General features: G+C 42.7%; 2 protein-coding genes and 1 non-coding gene across 4 annotated transcripts; all 3 read left to right on the top strand.

Annotated features, from left to right (window-relative positions):
- Positions 1-1285: 1285 nt before the first annotated feature.
- LOC133914368 (egg cell-secreted protein 1.3-like) lies at positions 1286-3903 on the top strand. 2 transcript variants are annotated; one of them, XM_062357484.1, is made up of 3 exons: positions 1286-1869; positions 2375-2947; positions 3724-3903. In XM_062357484.1, the coding sequence occupies exon 1, from the start codon at positions 1322-1324 to the stop codon at positions 1814-1816; it is 495 nt and encodes a 164-aa protein (XP_062213468.1). In that variant the 5' UTR covers positions 1286-1321; the 3' UTR covers positions 1817-1869; positions 2375-2947; positions 3724-3903. The 2 variants fall into 2 exon arrangements, with proteins under 2 accessions (XP_062213468.1, XP_062213467.1); XM_062357483.1 differs by lacking the exon at positions 3724-3903 and adding an exon at positions 3023-3671.
- Positions 3904-15058: 11155 nt separating this feature from the next.
- Positions 15059-18350, top strand: LOC133916302 (uncharacterized). Its single transcript, XM_062359921.1, has 2 exons — positions 15059-16077; positions 17770-18350. The coding sequence occupies exons 1-2, from the start codon at positions 15079-15081 to the stop codon at positions 17971-17973; spliced, it is 1203 nt and encodes a 400-aa protein (XP_062215905.1). The 5' UTR covers positions 15059-15078; the 3' UTR covers positions 17974-18350.
- Positions 18351-18526: 176 nt separating this feature from the next.
- Positions 18527-18597, top strand: TRNAG-GCC (transfer RNA glycine (anticodon GCC)). Its single transcript has one exon. It is a non-coding gene; the product is annotated as a tRNA-Gly (tRNA).
- The last annotated feature ends 3017 nt before the right edge of the window (positions 18598-21614 follow it).

The raw sequence follows: 21614 nt of genomic DNA, 5'->3' as shown, positions 1-21614 counted from the left end.
AATGAACATTTACTTACAAGTGTTTCATGCGCACTTACAAGTTGTAAGGATCGAGATACCCTAAGGAGGGGGATGAATTATTGTTTCTAAAATTAATCAGCTCAACCCAAATTAAAAACCTAAACAATTTATATATTAATGTGCTTTGAGCTTTTCTATTGTTTTTACACTACCACAGTAGAAAAGGTAAAACAAAGCATAAATGATACAATAAATAAATATGAAATGTAAAGGTACCAGAATCCAAATGAGGCATGAGACTTTTCCTCGTTCGAGGTTGCTCCCGGAAAGTGATATCTTAACATAAGCATTCAAAGAACGTCCTTGCAAGATACCCTGCTCAAGCCCCATCTTGATCCAACTCACTGCCTCTCCACTAGGTTCACAGGTCTAATTGATATTTGTTATTTTGTTTTATCCAATTATGCGTGGATAAGTTACAAGGATCTATAGTGTTATTTAGTATTTTGCATGTGCTTTACCCAATAAACTATTTTATCTCGTAAATTTTTTTAGCTTATATCATAATATTATTGATTACACGTGTGCTACAAGTACACGCTTACTAAGTAGAAGCAAAATGCTGTCAAACCGGTATGGAACGAGGGGACTCAGCTCAAAATCTCATTCAAATTAGAAGCGAGAAATGTACATACTAAAAAAATGAGTAGCAAGAAATGAGAAGAAAAAATAAATGATAAGCAAGAGATGTGCATTCAAACTGGTGTCGTCTTGACGTGGCGGCCAGTGCCACGAACCTGACAGCATGCATGAGTGCATGTGCCTTACCACAGGGTGTATTAATCGTGGCCTTAACTAATTACACGCATGATAATGCGCTTGAGCCTTCATAATTTATAAGTTACAATATATTCACAATCCACTTCTTTTCAATTATGCAGTAGATTAAATCGTGCCCTTCCACATTCTGTGAATCCTCGCTTGGCTATAGTTAGGTTGTGCTTGGTTGAGCCGAGTCTTTTGATTTTTGGTTGAAAAAGCTGGATTCTAACTTTTGTTTGATGATTTTTTGCTACTGTTTTTTATAATAAATTTTTAGTTTTTCAGACACTTAAAAAAACTCATTTCAACCAGCTTTTTATTTATTTCATCAGAAACAAGTTTTTCAGCTTTTCAAAAACTAGCTTCTCAGCATCCTGTTTGATTGAGCTTATGATTTCTGAAAAACAGAAAAAAAAAATCTAACCAAACGTAGCCTTACTGCACCCTGTATAAGCCGCAACCCTCACTGCTGCGCCCACAACGTCACAGAAATTAGCGCATCGCTAGCTCCAGTGTCTCATTATCATCTTCTTAGAGCATGGCACCACCACATTCCATGGCTTGCTCCCGCCTGTCCCTGGCCGTGCTCTTCTGCTTGGCCCTACGCGCCGGCGCCAACGCGGTGGCCGGTGCCCACCTAGCGATGTTCGCACCCGCGCCTGTCCCTGCGGCGCCTCGGGGCCGCCTGGCGGAGCTGCTGGACGGGGAAGGGTCGCAGCAGTGCTGGGAGGCGCTGGTGGAGATCAAGTCGTGCACGGGGGAGATCATCCTCTTCGTCGTCAACGGCAAGGCGTACCTGGGTCCCGGGTGCTGCCGCGCCATCCGCGTCATCGAGCAACGCTGCTGGGCCGCCGACGCCATGCTGTCCGTCATCGGGTTCACCCGAGAGGAGGGGGACATGCTCAAGGGGTACTGCGACGACGGCGAGGACGACGGCAGCGGCGGCGGGCAACACGGCTCGACCCCGCCTCACCCTGCTGCCCGCGAGATCGTCGCTCCTGTGGCGGGAAGGAAGCACTGGGTGCACCGTTGATCGTGCCGAAGCGTCCACGTCCAATCATGCTGAAGTGGCCATGTTCTCGTGAGGTAAGCTTGGGTCGCCGGGATGAATGGTCTTCTCTTGGTTTTGTGTAACCTTAGCTGCCAAATTGTCTTAGAGAAAGTTTGTCTTTGCCGAGAAAAATAAATACCAGAATTTAAGTGCATTTCCCTGAACTTGGCAAATCAAAGTTTTGAACTGAAATAATCGTGCCACGTAATTCAAACAGTCGTGGCATTTTCGTTTGCGTAATTGAGTGACAAGTGTGACACGACGCATCAGTTCCAAAACTGATGCTCGTTACCCTGCAATCTTTACCGGAAAGTGATACGCTCTGATGATTACTAAGTTCTACGCTTGTCGTCAGCCGTTTCACGTCACGGCTCTGGGGCCGTGAGACTTTTGCAAATATATCTTTGCATGATCTTTATATCGTATGCTATATCTCGGTTGTTTATCTTTTTTTATTTGATAATCATCTATTTGTTAATTCTTTTATCTACTTTATATTATCTTAATATAAATAAACAGGATAACCCATGTGTCCTACAGAATTTTCCTTTCCGTGGGGGCTTTCGGCGGGCTCGACCCGGCCATCAAATTCGCAGTCCAAAAGACCCAAACCAACCGAAGGAAACCAAGCGCGGGAGGCCCCTCGCTGCGACACAGGCTGCTGCAGCAAGCACCACGTGAGCTGTGCGGGCCACGCCGGAGGGCAGGGCGGATGGAGACGGAGGCGACAACTGCCGCCGCGGCCGGCTGAGGAAGGCATAGAGGCTCGGGCACGTGACCGCTGTGCAAGTGCGCAACAAACGGTCCAGCTCGAACCGTGTCCGTGTGCGAGCGAAGTAGGCATCCAGACTCGGCTCCTCGGTAATCCTCGCACGCCACAAGCGGACACTCATCGGTTACGCTGCGAATGCGAATGCCGGCTTCAAAACTCCGCCTGAGGCCGCCGCTGCTCCTCGCTGCCGCGTGCAGCGTCGGCCTCGCCAGTGCAAGGGGAGACGGGGGCGGAGGCGGCGGTTCCTGCGAGTTCTCCGTCGCGCGCGGCGGAGAGCTCTACAGCTTCACCCTCTCAGCGCCGACGGCGACGCACCGCCACGGCGTCCTTAGCGAGGATGGGTACGTGACTACTGACTAGCCACCGCTCGACTACCACTAGCACTGGTGTGAATTGGTTACTCCTTTGTGTCCAAGGGAATGGGGATTGGCGCAAAATTCTCTTTGGGAGGTGAGACGCACGGTGAAACGAAGACAAAATGCGAGCGGTAGGTTCGGAGCCGCCTCGTGCTCTGCGGAGCCAAGCTTCTCGTGTTTGACGAAATGCTCGTCCTGTGTTTGAGAATTGGCCGCGTTGCCGAACCTGTGCTGTGATTCGGTGATTCTGTCGCTTCGCTTTGTTATGTGGGCTGACCATTATACTATATCAGCATATCAAGCTTATCTTGGTAACAGAGCAGCTGCCTCTACAAACTTGTGAACTTGTGGCCTGCTCGGCTCGCTTGTTGAAAGCTGAAAATTACTGGGCAGGGCTCTGCAAGTATGCACAATGCACCAGCAAATCTTGAAATCCATCCGGTTGTATTAATTGCGCTATCAACTGTTTGTTATGTTATGGACTTATGATACTTATTTATGTTTGAGTGTGTCTCGGAATAATGGCCATATTGTGTTTTAAATTTTACAAGATGGTTCTGAATGATTTAGTACTCTGGTTCCAGGTTGGTTTTGATAAGTTATTCTTTCCGTGTTATTGTCATTTGCAAGTGTAGTTTCCTACATTTTGGACAGCTAATATTATAAGCAGGCGTATAATAACTGCAAAAATGAACTGATTGAACTCCCTTAAAAGGTTTGGTGTTCCATTAACAACAGTTTTATTTTTTCCATGTGTGCAGCTGTGCGATGAAATGATACTCAACTTTGACCTGCCTGTGTGTTTTAATTGTGAGGTACTCGCTTGACCTAGCCATTCCATAAGCTAAACGGAAGATGTTCAGAAACATTCTATGCTGCTTTATCTGGATCTATATTGAGTTTAGCTCGGCCTTTCTTACTTGTCTGAATTATTTTTTTTTTTTTAAAAAGAAAATCCCGCATTTGTGATTCGTTCATGTATAACACTGCTTTAGCGGTTACTCCATTCCTTATATTCGTTATTATTGAGCATCAGCAGTGCACACTTCACTGCTCGTTTGCATCAGCTGAATTTCCAGTAAGCACTAATAAGCAATCTGTTTTGTGCATAACATGGACCTTTTCATGTGCTGATGCTCTTGCATTTGTACATAATCTTTGATAAATTCTCATGTCAAGGACTAACCTAATTGATGCACTGACAGTGTAACTGCCTTTGTAGGACCGATAATGCCGACTAGAGGGGTGAATAGATGACTCAATAATTTCTTTTGAAATGGATAGTTTTCTTCTATTTTATCACCCAACGCACCTCAAAAATAAATCACAACCAAGCATAATACAAAATGCAAAAAAACAAAGCGGAAACAGATGAACCCGGAGGTTCTGGATTGAGACCGGAAGAAGAGTCTTGGGATGGAAATTTGAAATGATTCGAAAGTTTCGGGTTAAGCAGTTCTAAAAGAAAAACTGCAGTACAAGAACTCTAAATCCAAACTCGAAATCTAATCAAACATATTCCAAACCTAATGAAATTTTAGCCATAGCTTAGCACGTCCATGGTGAATCTTTGCACAAAAGATCTTTTCAAGAAGATCGGGATTTCACCCTTGATTTCGTGGATTTGGAAAAGACCACAAAAGAGAATCAAGAACATAGGGTAAAGAAATCCTCCAAATTTATGATCTAGAGGCAAGAGAATTCAAGACCCATTTGTATATATTTGTATGTTATTTTATGCCTCAAACAATAAGAAAAAAGACTTCATAAAGTGGAAAAATTTCAGCTTCCAACAAAAAAAATCACAACAAAACACCAAAAACTTACAACAAAGCAAGGGAACCAAGAGAAAGAAACTAGAAGGAGATGAACACAATCACAAAAGAGAATATAAATTACATTGCTTGCAGAGGTCAGTCCTATTTAGACGGATTACAAAGATTTTTCTCACAAAAAAGCTCTCACCTATTACAAAGGCTAAACTCTCCTCTCTCCTCACCTCTAAAACTCTACCATCCAAATTTAAGTGGTTGGCTCGTCCTCTCTTAACAGCTCTGTCCCTCTATTTATAGACCTTGGAACCTTTCTTGGATGACAAGTTTCTTTATTCCTAAATATATCTTTCTTATATTACACTCTTACCTAGCACCGAGGGCATTTTGGTCTATTTTTCCTCCCTCCATTGGAGGACCGTGGCGCCTTCACAGCTTAGTTTCTTCTCAAGGTAAGCTTCACGATGATATCACGTGCACTCCATCCATCCATGGTTGCACTCCATCCTTCCATGGTTTTGAGGTCAAACCTCAAAATCACCTCGCATGCTTCTCAAAATGTGATTCACTACCACTTACTTTCACATCAAGCAAGTATCTCAATGTCGATGCGTCTACTCTGTCTTGCGATCTTGACCATCGACAAGTCTCTCCCGATCCTGATCCCTCGGGCCACCTTGTCATTTGCACTAGCATCCCCTTCGCTTAACTTTGTCAATACGCCATCTCCATCCATCTTCCATACTTTGATTGACCTTCACATGTGCAGCTAGGATTACCCTTGACTTCGCTCAGCCTCCTTGATTGTCTAGCACCAAGCACCCCGCTTAATCCCGATCATCCTGCCGTCGACCTTCAAGTTGCATCCATTACCTACACATCATTAGACAAGCAAACACATTTCTCCAACTCTATCTCCAGTTAGTCAAAAATTAAAATTCTCAGTTGAAATCACATTCCTAAAAAGAATCGTGAACACTAGACATCTGAACTTTAACTTGGGTACCCAGAAGTTCCATGTCAAAACTAAAAGAACTTGAATTAGCTTATGATGCTATTGACCCTAGCATGAATGAATTACCTACTATTGATGTTGTTAAGGTCAATGCATCTACTTCCTGTGATGATCTTCTTGATATCTCATGCTCTTCTTCATATGATACTATATCATCTTTTAAGACTAGCCATACAGGCGAGTAAGAGCTCATAAATGAGATTACAAATCTCAATTTGTGTGTGGCCCAGTTGACTAATGGGGAGTACAAGCGCAAAAAAATCTTCATGAAGAATGACATGTACTATAACAAAAGATGCCTTGAATGCTTCCCCAACCCGGTAGAGAACATCTCTAAGTCACCGAAGATCAAGAAATGTTTCATCAAGAAAATTAGTTCATATTACCAACATTACGAGGTCACCGGCCATCACACAATGGATTGTCCAATTCCTACTAAACCCCTTCCTACTTTCCTTCCTAAATACAAATTCACCTTCAATGATCATCATTTCCTATTGCATAAGCTTAAAAGTGGAAAAGTCATAGCTATATTCATTGAAACTCAAGCTAAGTGCAAGCTTCCTAGGCAATTTTAGGTGCCTAAACCTCTTGTGTCGCACATGAAAGATACCAAACTTGGTTAGTACTTAAACAAGAAGCTTGATTCCATGTGTGTAGGTGAACTACAAGGTCAGTGGAAAGTATTGGATTCTTGATAGTGGATGCACATAACATATGACTGGCAATGTAAAGATGTTCACCTCTTTACAGATGATGTTCTTATGGAGGATCTCAGTTGATTACAGATGATATTCTTATGGAGGATCTCAGTTGATTACAGATGATGTTCTAGTTGGTTGCCAGACTTGATCTCCCTTATACAAACAGGGTCCTCATCCCTTTATATAGTAGGGAGGAGGAGAACTTACATGTGGGTCTAAACAGAAAAATACTGCTCATCCTAATATCTAACCCAAACCATCATTATGGAGGACAATGCGTGCCCACTTGCTCTGAAGGCTCTGTATATCCTGTCACCATGCCCCGTCGTGCTAGCCTATAAAGTCCCACTCCGCAGGATTCAATGCTATGGGATGGGACAATGCCCTTCTACGCCGTCCCCATCCACTTGCCTAGTCGGGCTGCTAATGATGTCCCATCTGCCATGTGCCGTCGTGCCGGTCTACAACGTTCCACCCCACAACATTTAATGCTACGAGATGGGACAATGCCTCTCTACGTTGTCCACGACTTCGTCCACTGGAGCTAGTGTCTGGGGAAGGAAAACACTTGAGTGGATATCAATAAATGTGCTTTGGACAGGTTGTGTCAAATCTGGCTCTGCGACCAGTGGGGCTGGTCGCGGTTTTATGCGATGGCGCAAGGAGACTGGTCGTGTAAGCATTATACTAGTCACTGGAGCCATATCCTGGTCGCACGATCGACCAGTTTTTGGGAAATATACACCTCTAGTCGTTAAGTCCTCGGCGGGGCCCGTTAGACATGGTACTCTTTTACTTGATACACCGTCAATCATTGGCAATGAGATTTTCTTATGTCAAATTTATATTGATGATATAATATTTGGTTTAACTAATAAAGAGTTTTACAAGAAAATTAGTGACATGATGTCTAGGGAGTTCGAGATGTCGATTATTGCGAGCTCAACTACTTTCTTAGATTTCAAATCAAACAATTGGAGAAAGAGACATTCACCTATCAAGAAAATTACACGAGGGACATCATTAAGAAGTTCAAGATGGATGATTGCAATCCAATCAAGGCCCACATGCCTACTAATGGACATCTCAACTTGGATGAAATGAGCAAACTGGTTAACCAAAAGCTTTATCGTTCTATGATTGGGTCACTTCTTTACCTTACCGCATCTAGACCCGATATTATATTTAGTGTATGCATGTTCGCTCACTTTCAAGTTAATCCTTAGGAATCACATCTTAGCGCGATTAAGAGGATCCTTAGATTCCTAAAACATACACCTAGCATAGGCTTGTGGTGCCCCAAATATGCTAGTTTCTTACTCTTGGGATACTTGGATTCGAACTTTGTTGGATGTTGTGTGGATTGTAAGAGTACTTCAGGACGATGCTACTTTCTTGGGTGGTCTCTAATCTCATGGTCTTCTATAAAAGTAAAACTCTGTAGCCTTGTCCACTGCGGAAGCGAAATACATAGCCGCCAGAGCATGTTGTGCTCAAATCCTTTATATGAAGTAAACCTTGTTAGACTTTGGTGTTTGTCTAGAGAAGGTTCCAATCCTTTGTGATAACGAGAGTGCCGTAAAAATTACAAACAATCCCGTACAACACTCGCACAAAGCACATTGAAATTCGCCATCACTTTCTTAGAGATCATGTGTCTAAAAATGATATTTATCTTAGTAGTATAAGCTTGAAAGATCAATTGGTGGATATCTTTACAAAACTTTTAAATGAAGCCACATTTTGTAGATTGTGAAAGTGAGTTAAATGTGACAGATGTTTCAAACATCATGTGATGCCTTGTCATATAGATGCATTTCATGATAGGTACTTGTCTAATCTTCTTAAGGTAGTGGTGAATATGGGTTTTGCTTGAGTTGGCCTCCTAGTTTCACTCAAAATATGCTGTTGGATTCACCATGAAGAAGCTTGAGAAGGGAAGTAATATGACAAGATAGATTTATTTTATGCTATGCATTCATATGTCATATAGCTTGCACTCATGTTTACTTTCATGCATTTGTTATGCATTGCTGGCAGTAGAGAGATCATAAAGGAGGATATTACTCTTTGAGATTGTTGTTTGCTCTTGATATGAACATACAACTTAATAAGTGTGATTAGATAGACGTGAGTGTTTAATAACTATTGAGTCATGCCCTAACGAATTTAAAATCTTAATCTTTAAGTTCATAGGCAATATGACTCATACATTTTCTTAAGTTTTCTCCCTCCTTTTTATTTGGTTCTTATTGTCTTTTAAAAAATTATGTATGCTATAGCCACTTTGGCAACTATTTGCAAATGAGTGTTTAAGAGGGTAAGGATTTCACTCAAACTAGTCCAAACATGTGTTTTCGTTGTGTATTTGTTCAAAGTTTGGACTTAGTAAGAGATTTTAGTTCAGCAGTGAGTTTTTCTTCTCACTAGATGGTTCGGTGCTCCTTCCTTTGTTATCAACGAATCATCCAATCTTAAGTTCTACCAGATCAACTTTCCTGTGTAAAGGTTTGGTGCATGTGTCCGGTGATTAGTTTAGAATCAGCGGTTAATCCAATGTTTGCAAATGGAATTTCACTCAGAAAAAGATCCGGTGATGGACAAAATGAAGTTGAGACGGATTATCCGGTGTTGGAAAGATGGGAGCATCGGAGCATTTCTTGCAGAGAAAAATTTTGGTTCCAGAAGAAGCTACACTCATCGGATAGTCCGGTGAAGGCAAAGAGGAATCACCTGACTAAATTTTGTAGAGAAATTGCTTCGGATAATTTAAAATTGCTGAGTTTACCGGATGGTTTGGTGATGGACAAAACAAGCACCAAAGCAATTTTGCAGAGAAGGTTGCAGCTATTTGAAAATTGGAGGTTAACTGATCGGATGGTTTGGTGTTAAAGACGTGCTGACTAGATGCCTACACCAGACTATTATCAGCAGTAATGGCTAATGACAGCTGACACAATGTGGTTTTGAAAGTTATACTCACTGAATTGTCCGGTGATTGCGAGGAGATACTCACCAAATCATCTAGTGCTAATAGAAAAAGTGGGTTGTTAGGTAATGGCTAAATTTGGATATCTAGCCTATAAATACCCCCATCACTTGGTTTTAGTTGGTTTTCTTGCAACCCAAAAGAGCTCATATACTGTGTGTGTCACCAAAAGCAAGAGAGTGCACTTGATTGAATTCCAAAGTTCTTAATTAAAGGTTAAGGACATCTTTAGTGTTTGGAGAGTAGCAATTGTGCATCTAGCTGTAGTTTAGGCTTGATCTTGATCAAGTGAAGCTGTTGGCTTGTTACAATTGGTGGTTGGCAACATCTAGCCGGCCTTTGGTGATTGGAGGTGTCTCGGTGAGCTCTTGAAGTTCTTGTGGGAGCCTCGGGAAGAGCTATGTGCTTGATTTGATGTTTGTCAATCCGGAGATGGAGAAATGACAATCATGAGTGAGCACTTGAGACTTCGTGACTTAAAGGAGAGCGATATCCTTTGTAGATGCTTCAACGAGGATTAGGAGGGAGTGCCAACTCCTCGATACATTGGGAAAAAATTGGTGTTCGTTTGTCTATCTTCTTACTTTCCCGTATTTACATTTGAGCATTTTACTTACTTACAAGCTTTACTTTTTGTATTTACTTTGTGTTCTAGCTTACTTTTTTTCATGCTTTCGTCTAGTTTGATCGTGTAGTCGTATTTCAATTCATCTAGGCTAAGTTTGCTACTTATTTTAGAATTTAGTAGGAGCAAAATTTTTTAATAATCCAATTCACCCCCCCTCTTGGGCCATTCGATCCTTTCAGCCCTACCACACTTTCATCGGCTTCAGCCACACTGTGCCCCCTTCAACGCTTCAACATACCCGAGGGGGTGCTTCATCAACCTCCGATCCTATCACGCCTGAGGCATGAGAAGTGTGCGGCTAGTTCTCTGACAACTTTGGCTTCACATTGTCACTTCAAAAGCGCATCGGAGGGAGTATGTCTCCCTCACTTCATCGACTTCAGCTTCACCAAGCTTTGTCGTCTCCAGAGCATGCAATAGGGAGTACGAGGTAATTGACTTTGTCATCGCAACTAGAGCACGCCTGAGGGAGTACGTCTCCCTCATCTTCGTCGACCTCAGCTCCGCCCAGCTTCGGCGACCACAGAGTATGACGTCCTAGGCATTGATGACCTCAACCATGTCATGCTTCATTAAACATTGATGGAGGTTCTCAGTATATCCTATGGCACTAGTTAAAGAGGGACTATGAGGTAATATTGGGTTTAGTGACCAACGCTATAACATTGTTTGAATTTAACCACCGTTGTTGAACAAGGGCCTTCTACAGGAGTGCAACTCCTTCAACGTCGCTAGGTGTCGTGGCTGTCCTCCGCCTACACCTTCGTCGAACCTCACTACCAAAAGTCGACTCTGCTTTGTCAAAAGCTTCAACTTTGACTTCACTTTGTCGACGGCTTTGGCTTGACCTCCTCTTCGTCAAAGGCTTTGGCTCAACTTCGACTTCAAAGAAGGCTTCGGCTCTACTTTGATCTCAACAAACACTTCAGCTCTGCTTCGAAAGCTTTTAGTTGGCACCAACCTCGACAAAAAATTCAGCTCAACGCTGACCATGCCAGAACTCACCAATACCGGAGTAGGCCTGAGGGAGTACGGCTCCGGGGCTCATTGTTGTGGCTCTCCTTCGACTACGCTAAGCCTCGTCGACAAGGGAGCAAGCACTCGGCTTCGCTAAGCACCGTTGCCACTCTTCATCTTTGACTTCGTCAAGTCTTGTCTCCACGACTCTCCTTAGACTTCATCAAGGGCTTTAGCTCATCCTTGATTCCGGCATGCTTCATCAAGTACTCCCGAAAGAGCCAAGTACACCAGGGGGTGTGACGCCTCCAACCGCGGCGAGCTTCACCGAATACTTCGCAGGGCTTCATCAACTTCGATTCCCTTGGCTTGGTCGATGTTGACTCCGCTCGGCTTTACAGAGGTCCCTGTTGAAAAACTCTAGAGTTGCTTTACTTTGGTAACATGTTTCAATTGTCATCAAATGTATCCTTATGGCTTGTTTATCCATCTGTGCAGAGCATGTTTGTTCCTTCAAGAAGAAGCCGCATAATTTACAACAGAGATGGTCAAGGTCCATATGCCCTTCTAAACAAAATAAAAGTTGGCATCCAATAAACTTTACTGGCAGCCATACAGTTAATATACATTTATGGACTGGAAGGTAGGATAAGTCTTTCATCTGTGGAAAAATGTCAGGTACCGTCGATGAGTCATGTGTCTTAGTTTTGTGCAATATCTGATTGAACTATCACTGGGAAGTAGAAATGAGCCAGTGAGCAATTAGATTCAGCAGGTCCATATACCGGTGATTAGTTTCCCCTTTTTCGTTTTTTTGGGGGTGGGGGGGGGGGTTCATGTGCCCAATAGTTACTGTTCCACTATTTATTAACATGAAATGGAAAGTGTTATGTACTTATGTTAATTGTCCGACTGCTCTGAAACCTAGATGTGATCTTCATTGTGCTTTAACTCGTATGCCATGCAACAACAGTTCCCGCTAAAATGTTATCATTTCACACATGTACTATCGTCACCATCAAATGTGGCTTGAGATTGATGTAAACTTTCAAAATCCACACTACCATCCCTTCTTCAGAAAATTGTACATGCTGTTGCACAAGTCTCGAGGCACTTTAGAGGGCTGAGATAGTAAATGCCTAGGTGTACATAGGGGTGGAAATGGATGGCAGGAAATCCGAATTATCTGATTCCGTATCCGTTAAAATACGAATATGGATATCCGTATCCGTATTCGTTTCTGAAATGGATACTAAAATGGATATATCCGAATTCGTTTTCGAGATTCGGATTCAAATGTGGATATCCGAATTCGAGATATATCCGATTCGTATCCGTATCCGCCAACTAGGGAACCAAATTTTACTAAAGTTTTAGAAATTTCAGATATGAACGAAATTCCAACCCAATCAAATTGGAACAATTTCAATCAAATTTCATCAAATTTTAGTTAAATTTGATCAAAAATTTAAATTTCCAACATGAATTTTGAACAAAATTTGTAAAATTCCGGCCCAATCAAAGTAGAACAAATTTCATTCGAATTTTATCAAATTTCAGTCAAATGTTTTCAAAAATTTAAATTTCCAACCTAAATTTCGAAGATCGAGTAGATATCCGAATGCGGATTCGTATTCGAACTATCCGATTCGTATTCGTATTCAGAGATATCCGGATCCGTATTCGTATTCGGATTAAAATGTGGTAAATCGTATTATCCGAATTCGATTCCATGCGTATCCGATCCGTTTCCATCCCTAGGTGTACAAGTTGTTGGGCAAATGATTGATTGGGTTTGGAACCGTGAAAAAGAATGTTTCTGCATGTTTTTTCATGAAGGTTTCTCAGCATTCTTGGGAACTCTTGCATAAAGATGACCTTACAATTAGCATCATACGATCTCTCTGTCCAAAGGAACTTGTAGGACACAAATCCGTAACAGTAAGTTTGCCATAGTTGTGTACAACTGGATGCTTGTGCTCTTCGCGTGGGCAAGAGGGAAGATAAGGTTGAGACCTCCAATGGATGGCTATTATTTTGTTCCATTATAACGTGTGGAAGCCACAAGACTTTTGGCATTGGCCACAACTTTCCGCAGATAAAATTTCTGAAGGCTAGAAATCAGCGGGCGGAAGGCAGAAGAATCACTCTTTCTCAGACGTAGTGAATGTAGTGTGATGTGAATTTATTGTGAGTAGAGGAACAAATTATTATACAGAAGGATGATAATTTTGCTTCATTTCTTGCCATTCCTTTAGTTCAGAAAGTGATGTAAATTATTTTTTGTGAGCTAGTGCAAGAAGGAATCTTTTAAATGTTTATATCGCTGCTTTATTATCTATTGTTGTCTGTCAAAATTTGGAGCTCCCTTTATTTGGCATAGATAGATATGTTTTTTCTACTCTCGTATGATCTTTGTGCATTGGTCGTTTTCAGAATATGAACCTCACAAGATAGCTTCATTGGGCAGAACTGCTGTTGCGTAATTGTGCTATGCGCTGCTTTGGACGCTGGTGCAGATGACACCATTCTGATGTGATGGTGTAGTGGAAATGAGATCTTCTCGCTTGGAAGTTTACAGATTCCTTTTTAATGGTTTTGGTGCAATTTTGATGGTAACTCATTCTCTTGTCTGTTCTGTTTTGTTTTACCCTTGGCAGATCAATTCTGAATTCTATTCAGGCCTTCATTTTTTGGAAAGAACTGATCTATTGTTGAAATGCAGCAATGCAGTGCAGTTACAAGCCAGCCTATGCTGTTAGAATCTACCGAGGTATAACACAATGATATGTTGCCACCCGCGCCAAAAAAGAAGGAAGAAAGCAAACCTGACCCCTGATGACGTCTAGACCACGAATCTAGGTTATAACGGTTGTGTTGCCAGATGTTCTACTCCTGACGCTTCTGGTTGCACATTTGAACAAGTTACCAGCATGGCTAAAGAGTTGCAAACTCGCAAGAACTGGGGAGGACTCATAGTCTGAAATCAGACTGCTCCAGTGTTTGCTGCGTTACATCTCTGCGTATTCTGAATCGGGCGGCTCTTAGACTAGCCTCAACAACTTCCCTTCAGGTGATATCGTCGTGAAGGAATTTTTTTCCTTTTAGCACTCTAATGATTTCTCTTCACGGTTTCCTTCACAACGAGATTCTTAGGATCATTCTCTTCAAGATATGATTCTCTCTCTTTTTTCTTCGTAATTTTACTCAAAAGGAAGTTGTTGGAAATAAAAAAAATTAAAAAGAATGAGAACACGTAATTAAATTGAGAAGAGAACGAAATGAAGCGAATATAATTAGAGATAGTCTTGTAGGCTTTGCAGATAACGGCATATGCTTTCTCTCTTATTGTTTTTCTCCCCTGTTTTTTTTTCTCCTGGAGAGTGGCTATTGCGTGTACTACCTACCAGTACGCTACTACGCTATATTTTTCTCCCTAGTTCGTGCAGAACATCCGATAAGTCTCACCTCCCAATGCATTACCAAGTTGCTATCAGCACCCTACCCCAAAAAAAAAAAAAGTTGCTACCAGCACGCTGTACCACTGATCTGTTCTCTTTTTTTTTTTCTTCTTCAATCTAGCAGATCAGATCATCCCAATAACCAAAGCACCAAGCCATCAAATTTGTGGCATATATGATTAGCTAACCCCCTGCTGATTTGGTACAGTTGACCTGCACACCCTCTGGGACCCTGCAGACTCAGGAATGGGCTTCAATTTCCAAAAACGTGGTTAGTCAGGTCAAAAGCGCCCTATTGTCCTAAAAGACAAATTTCCCTAAACAATTGGTCACCGTTTGCAAATCAGAATTAGACCATGACTAGATCTCTGAACTGGAAACAAAAGGCAACTTTTTCTCCTTAAACCAAATGATTTTTAATAATCAAAGAAACTGGAATCTTAATCCGGCCTATACACAGAAAATCAAATCAAATCAAATCAAATCGATCCATCCAGAAACATAAAAATAACAAGCAAATCTGATAGCAAAAGAGAAGGGGGCGATGCCCCTTTCGGGGACCCAAAAACCGCACAAAAGGATAAAAAAAAATGGACAAGAAACTGCGAGTCTGCGACACGAGCCGAGCAGGATGCGTCGATTTGACCACCGCCTCCTCTTCCTCCTCCCCTCCTCCTGAATGGCGGCATCCTCTTCTCCAAATCTCTCCCCCTCTTTATTTCCTCCTCCGCCGCCTTCTCGTCTCCTCCCCCTGCTACTCCTCCTACCCGCTCGAAACCCTAACCCTAGCGCAGCCGCTCCCCATGGCTGCCGACTACCGCACCCCCGACCGCCTCCTGCCCGCCGCCGCCGAGGAGCCATCCCAGGGCCCGCCCAAGCCGGTGCTTAGCGCCCCCGCCGCTGCGGCCACCCACGACGGCCTCCGCTTCTGGCAGTACATGCTCGCCGGCTCCGTCGCCGGCGTCGTCGAGCACACGGCGATGTTCCCCGTCGACACCCTCAAGACCCACATGCAGGCCACCGCGCCGCCGTGCCGCCCGGCCGTGTCGCTGAGGGCGACCCTGCGCAACGCCATGGCCGGCGAGGGCGGCGCCCTGGCGCTCTACCGGGGGCTCCCGGCCATGGCGCTCGGCGCCGGCCCCGCCCACGCCGTCTACTTCTCCGTCTACGAGTTCGCCAAGTCGGCGCTTACCGACCGCCTCGGCCCCAACAACCCCGCGGCGCACGCGGCCTCCGGGGTGCTAGCCACCGTCGCCAGCGACGCGGTCTTCACCCCGATGGACACAGTCAAGCAGCGGCTGCAGCTCACCAGCAGCCCGTACACGGGCGTCGGGCACTGCGTCCGCACCGTGCTGCGCGACGAGGGGACCGGGGCGTTCTTCGTGTCCTACCGGACCACCGTGGTGATGAACGCACCCTACACCGCAGTCCACTTCGCCGCCTACGAGGCGGCGAAGCGGATGCTCGGGGACATGGCCGCCGACGAGGAGTCGCTCGCTGTTCATGCCACTGCTGGGGCCGCAGCTGGCGCGCTCGCAGCAGCGATCACCACGCCGCTCGATGTGGTCAAGACGCAGCTGCAGTGCCAGGTGAGGATCCTATGCACTTGGATTTGCGTTCTGACTAAAGGCGTGATCTTTAATGCTGTGCAATAATATTGGAAGTGATTTGAATGGATTCGGATGTCTTGACCAGCTAAAGGAGGGATCTTTTATGCCATCTAGTTGTCCTATTCATCTCCAAGATTATTGGAGACAATTTGTGCAGTGAAGTTTGAACCTTTTTGGGTTCCTTTGATCTGTTACTGGTGATTACTGTTCTAAGGGTGCTCCTTAGCACTAGTGTGGAAGCCTATTTACATAGTGACCACATTTTTGGCCGTGCTAAACTAGCCACTGGACAGTAAAACTGTAGTGAACTCCAATATAACTTTGAAGCATCTAGCAAACTCCTGAGCTATATATTCCTATGCCAATATAACAGATTCAAATTATAAGAAATCCTATTGAAACTACAAATGTCAAAGACCCATTTGGATCTAAGGACTGCTGTGGACGTAGCATATGTTAAAATTAGCCACAACTATGTCTGGATCCTTTAAACCTATGGATTATTTTCTTGTGAACTTTTGTATTTTAAGTTAGGCTGTTAGGCGTGCCAGATGTCCATGGAAGAATTAGTTTTGTGTAGTGGCACTTTTGGCTAGGAAAAAACAAAATAAGTGAATGTTAACACAATAGGTATAATTGTTTGACGCTGTATATTGATTACGATGATATAGCAGTACTCAATAGCTGGCCTGCAATTTTTGCTGAAAATTGTGAGTGGAAATTTATAAACCATTGATTACACATCAACAACTTTGTCGTTCAAACTTACTTTGGACCATCAAAGCTAAATTGATTTTCCTTCAGATACATTTGACTATCCGTATTATCACATATAGCGTTTATACTTCACGTGAGGAGCCAATTGGAAATCTAGATTACAATCTCCACCAATTGTATGTTCTTTGCCTACCCCACTCCCTTGGTTGTTTGCGCACTGGTGAGGTATGTTGATTTGTTGTTTAGTTGTCATATTGGCTGTAGTTCAAGTTATTGTTGGACTTGGTTGCAATATGTGTTTCAAGAATTTTTAATCTTATGACTGTCTAACTCTGTTACAACCAAAAATAAGCTATCCATTCATGCTAAACAAAGGTTTGTACATGTCCATCTGTGTTTCTCCCTCATGAGCTCTCATAATCTGCACTAATTCAATCAGCCTGAACACTATGAAAAGAGAGAAATACAAGTGGATACACATGAAAGAAACATGAAAACATCTGCCTCAAAAACTTTTCCTGGAACATATGGACCACTGGGGCCTTGCTCAATTATTTTGTTCACTGCACGCTGTTTAATTCTTGAATTGTATACTGTAAATCATACTGTACAAGAGCATTTAATTACTTATTCACCTATATTGCATATTCTTCTGGGGAGGTATCTAGTGCAAACGCACAATTAGGTGCACCACGAAATCTCTTTTGGTTTGGGTATGAAATCAACATGAAAAATTCTCAACGGTGCCCTTAAACCCTTCTTGTTTGTGGGTCAGTTAAAAGTTGCTTATCTGTTTCATGGAAATACTGCCCCTGTCATCATCATTCTGTTTTTTCTTTTGTCACATATATTCAATTTTACTGTGGATTATTTCTGCAAAATTTATTTTTCTCTTTGTGAATACTATCGACTTGCTTTCAGTTTCAAGATAGTAACACTCACTTTGGTGGTCAGGGTGTGTGCGGCTGTGAGCGCTTCTCAAGTAGCTCTATAAGAGATGTGTTTAAAACAATCATAAATCGTGATGGATATGCTGGGCTCATGAGGGGATGGAAGCCAAGGATGCTGTTCCATGCACCCGCAGCTGCGATCTGCTGGTCCACATATGAAGCTTCAAAGTCATTTTTCGAAAGATTCAACGAGAAAAGGAGGAAATAGTCCGGGAATTTCTTCAAGTCCCATGTATTTTTCTTGAAGTCAATGTACTTCTATACAGAAGAATACTTGCTCAGCTGACAGAAAGATGCAGCGCCAGGATACAGTTGTTGTGCAATTGTGCCCCAGAGCGTTCCACGACGAATTGAGATGAGCTGCGCCTCAAAATCTGTCTAACAAGGTCTTTCTGTACCTTGTATTTCTTTTCAGATAAGTTGATGTATTATTTTCCAGCCCCGGGTTGAGGTAATAAGTACTACAATGATATTTTTGTCCCCAAGTTCGATCAGAATCACTCAGCAAAGTTGTATATGTATGGCCTCTTGCCTTGTGCCAGATTATTGATAATGCAAGCTAAAGAGGCTTCGGTTTTCTTACCACATGACAACATGTTCTTACAATTTTTCTTGTGTAGCTGGAATGGACATGAATGAATACTGTAATCCAGAAGTTGTCAAAAATGGGTTCAATCCGAGAATCAAATGGAAGTGCAGTCACGCGGCTAGAACTATCGAATAGGGTTAATGACTTCATTTATAATCAACCCGTCGCAACAGCACCAGTGGTCTAGTGGTAGAATAGTACCCTGCCACGGTACAGACCCGGGTTCGATTCCCGGCTGGTGCATTATCTTTTTGTTTATAAAACTTCTCAGTGAACATTCGTCGTGTGCACTGCATTGTTCACTTAGCTGAACATGGTTGGCCAAAAAAGTGACCAGAAAGCTTAGCTGAAAAACGAGGACTCAATCAATAAATTCACATTGTACAACAAATTATATGAGAGTACATTAGTGTATATCTATTTCAGCAATGTCACCCAACAATTTGAAGGATTAATTCAAGTAACTTTATATGCTTCTCTTCACTGAAAGCCAAAAATATAATTATCTTATACTTTGATCCTTCGGCTTATTATAAAACATGCATATATATGTTCTTTTTTCATAATGATCCGTTTACCATTCATGTATATATGTTCTTTTTTCCAAATGATCCGTTTGCAATGGTAAACGTTGCCAATCAGTTAATCCTATTGAACTTCAGATTCACATATCATATTTTAGTTACCTTAGCAATTTGAGTGTGAAAGCAATAATAATCACCAAGATAGCATAACCCAGGCTTGATCACTGTCATATTGTCCAATTCAAAGAATATCTCCAATTCACATCCCAGCTTATAGGGCAACAAGAAGTGCAAATTCCATATCATGCAGCTATGTGTTGTAACTGATACAAAATATAAAGCAAACCACATGTTAGGCGTGTTGCCGTGGGCGCCAGTCAAGCCAATCAATCAACCATTTAGTTCACAATACGAAGCCGAAACAAATATATTTAGGCATTTAGTAAAATATACATTCAAGCCAATAATAAAACCAAATACAACAACAAAATACGTTGGCAAAATAAATTGGTTTGGAAAACTCTAAATGATGATTTGGAGATAATTCATTAGAGAAAACACGTAACTGGTTTCACTTAAAAATCATCAAATGCAATTGTTATGTAGTACAGGATCAGGATAGAAATAATGATCTGGAGATAATTCATCAGACAAAACATGTAACTGGCTTTCACTCAAAAATCATCAAATGCAATTGTTATGTAGTAAGGATCATGGTAGAAACTATCCTCGACATTTGGTACTAAACGTTATCTTCCTAGGATAAATTTTTAATTACATGGTATAAATTATTTGAGGATAGAGATCATCCCAGCAAGCAACTGATAGTGGGCGGCTACCATAAATGACTTCTTTGGGTCTAGGGATCTTAACGCACTGATAGTGCGTGGCTACCATAAATTTGGCAAGAGTAGGTCTTCCTAACATGGTATTGTATGTTGTCTCAAAATCGACCATGTCAAACATGATTTTTTTCTTTCTGTTAGGACATTGCCATGCTTCTCTAAGGTAACGAGTAGCGATATCTGGCCGATGAAAGTGACCAAAGACCCAGGTACTATATCGTGGAAGGCTTGAGTAACCGACTTGGTCATAGACCAGGATATATGAATTCCTCCGAGTGCGTTAGCAAAGAGGATGTTCAGGGAACTCCCTCCGTCGATAAGGACTCGGGTAACTTTACAATTAGTTATTGTAGGCTCGACCACTATCAGGAAGTGACCTGGTCGTACGAAGTTATCAGGACAATCTTCTTGGCTTGACGACCCTTATGAATAGTGGCTAGAACTTCTTGTGTCACTGTTTTGTACTGCCGCTTAAACTCATAGAATGTGGAACCATCGAACATGTGGTCGATTGTACTTTTGCCTAGCTGGAAAGACATCATGTATGTTTCATCGTCACTGCCAATTCAAGTCGGAGTCCCTATTTTGGGTCGCAACCTTGACCTTCTTTCCCTTGGCCACTTTTTCAACTTTCGCTTTGACCAACTTTTCCAAAGGCGACACTCATAGATGTTGTGATTCTCAGTTTTGTGGAAATTGCACCAGGGCTTTCTGTTTCGTTCTCTGAATCCTGGTGTAAACCTTTTGCCTCATGAAGGATTGGAGCACTGGTTGGGATGAACATCGGCCATATCTGCAAAAACTTCGTCATATTTAGCCTTCTTGTCCTTTCCTCCCTTGGTGTTCTTCTGGCACTTGCTCTGGACCTTATTGCCGCTGAGCCTGGGTTGGGGACGATTGATGCCCTGAGTTTTTTGCTTAATGTAGAGGAGCACATTCTCAACCCTGGCAGACTTATCGATGATCTGCATGAGCTCATTAACTGTTTCGGGCTCTTTTCTGGTGATGTATTAACACAACACCAGCTCTTAACTCCTTGAGTGAATGACTAGATGACGCCGTAGTCTCTGATCTTGGGGATGGTGTTCTGGGTGTTGCTAAAGCGTCAAATGAACTCATGCAATGTTTCATTCCCCATCTGCTTGCAATAGTGAAGATTGTTTTCGTGCCAGGGCGAACATACGTACCCTGGAAGTTAGCTCAGAACACATCGCAGAGTTGCTCCCATGAGTAGATTGTCTCTGGCAATAGATTTGTCAACCATGAGCAGGCTATCCCTTCAAAGGTTGTAGGGAGGTAATTCGCCATTACCTTTTCATTCCCACTAGCTACTTGGATGGTCAAGGTATAGATCTAGAGAAACTCAATGAGATTTGTGCATCTATTGTATTTCTCGATCGTCCTAGGGTGGAACCTTAATGACCAGCTTACATTTTATAGATTTGGAGAGAAGGTCAGGCATTCGTTGATGGTGTCTTGCTTGGTTCCAGCACCCTCGAGAGTCTTTAGCATGGTGATCGGAAATTGGTCCCGATTTGATCGATGTTGGGACGTCTCTGATGAGGGGTAGAAGAAGCCTTCTTAGAAGCCCCCGGGTGTCTTCATCAGTCGTTGATGACCTGACGTAAGTTATTGATCAAATGACCTTTGATCGGTGATTATTTGCCTGATTGTCATCCCGAGAAGGCTTGTTCCTAGGATTACGCATCTCTGAGTCCGATGCATCTCGTGAAGGAGGATTGCTTCCCCTGCCTCGGTTAGTACTATTTCTGGCTAGGGCCAGATCAGAGTTCTCAGCCTGAATGATCTAGTGCATTCATCCTCAGAGCACCAGACCTTACGGTGGGTTGTTATTCATTCTTCAATACTTGCAATCACCTCTACAAGAAAT

The sequence above is a fragment of the Phragmites australis genome, chromosome 4 (genome assembly GCF_958298935.1).
Source record: "Phragmites australis chromosome 4, lpPhrAust1.1, whole genome shotgun sequence".
Taxonomy (NCBI): domain Eukaryota; kingdom Viridiplantae; phylum Streptophyta; class Magnoliopsida; order Poales; family Poaceae; genus Phragmites; species Phragmites australis.
The sequence above is the reverse complement of the archived record's forward strand: the minus strand, read 5'-3'. Positions and strand labels throughout refer to the sequence as shown.

Excerpts from the sequence above, each read along its gene's own strand:
- LOC133914368 (XM_062357484.1), top strand. The coding sequence starts at position 1,322 with ATGGCACCACCACATTCCATGGCTTGCTCCCGCCTGTCCCTGGCCGTG.
- LOC133916302 (XM_062359921.1), top strand. The coding sequence starts at position 15,079 with ATGGACAAGAAACTGCGAGTCTGCGACACGAGCCGAGCAGGATGCGTC. Across the intron at positions 16,078-17,769 it reads AGACGCAGCTGCAGTGCCAG|GGTGTGTGCGGCTGTGAGCG; the intron begins GTGAGGATCCTA and ends TTTGGTGGTCAG.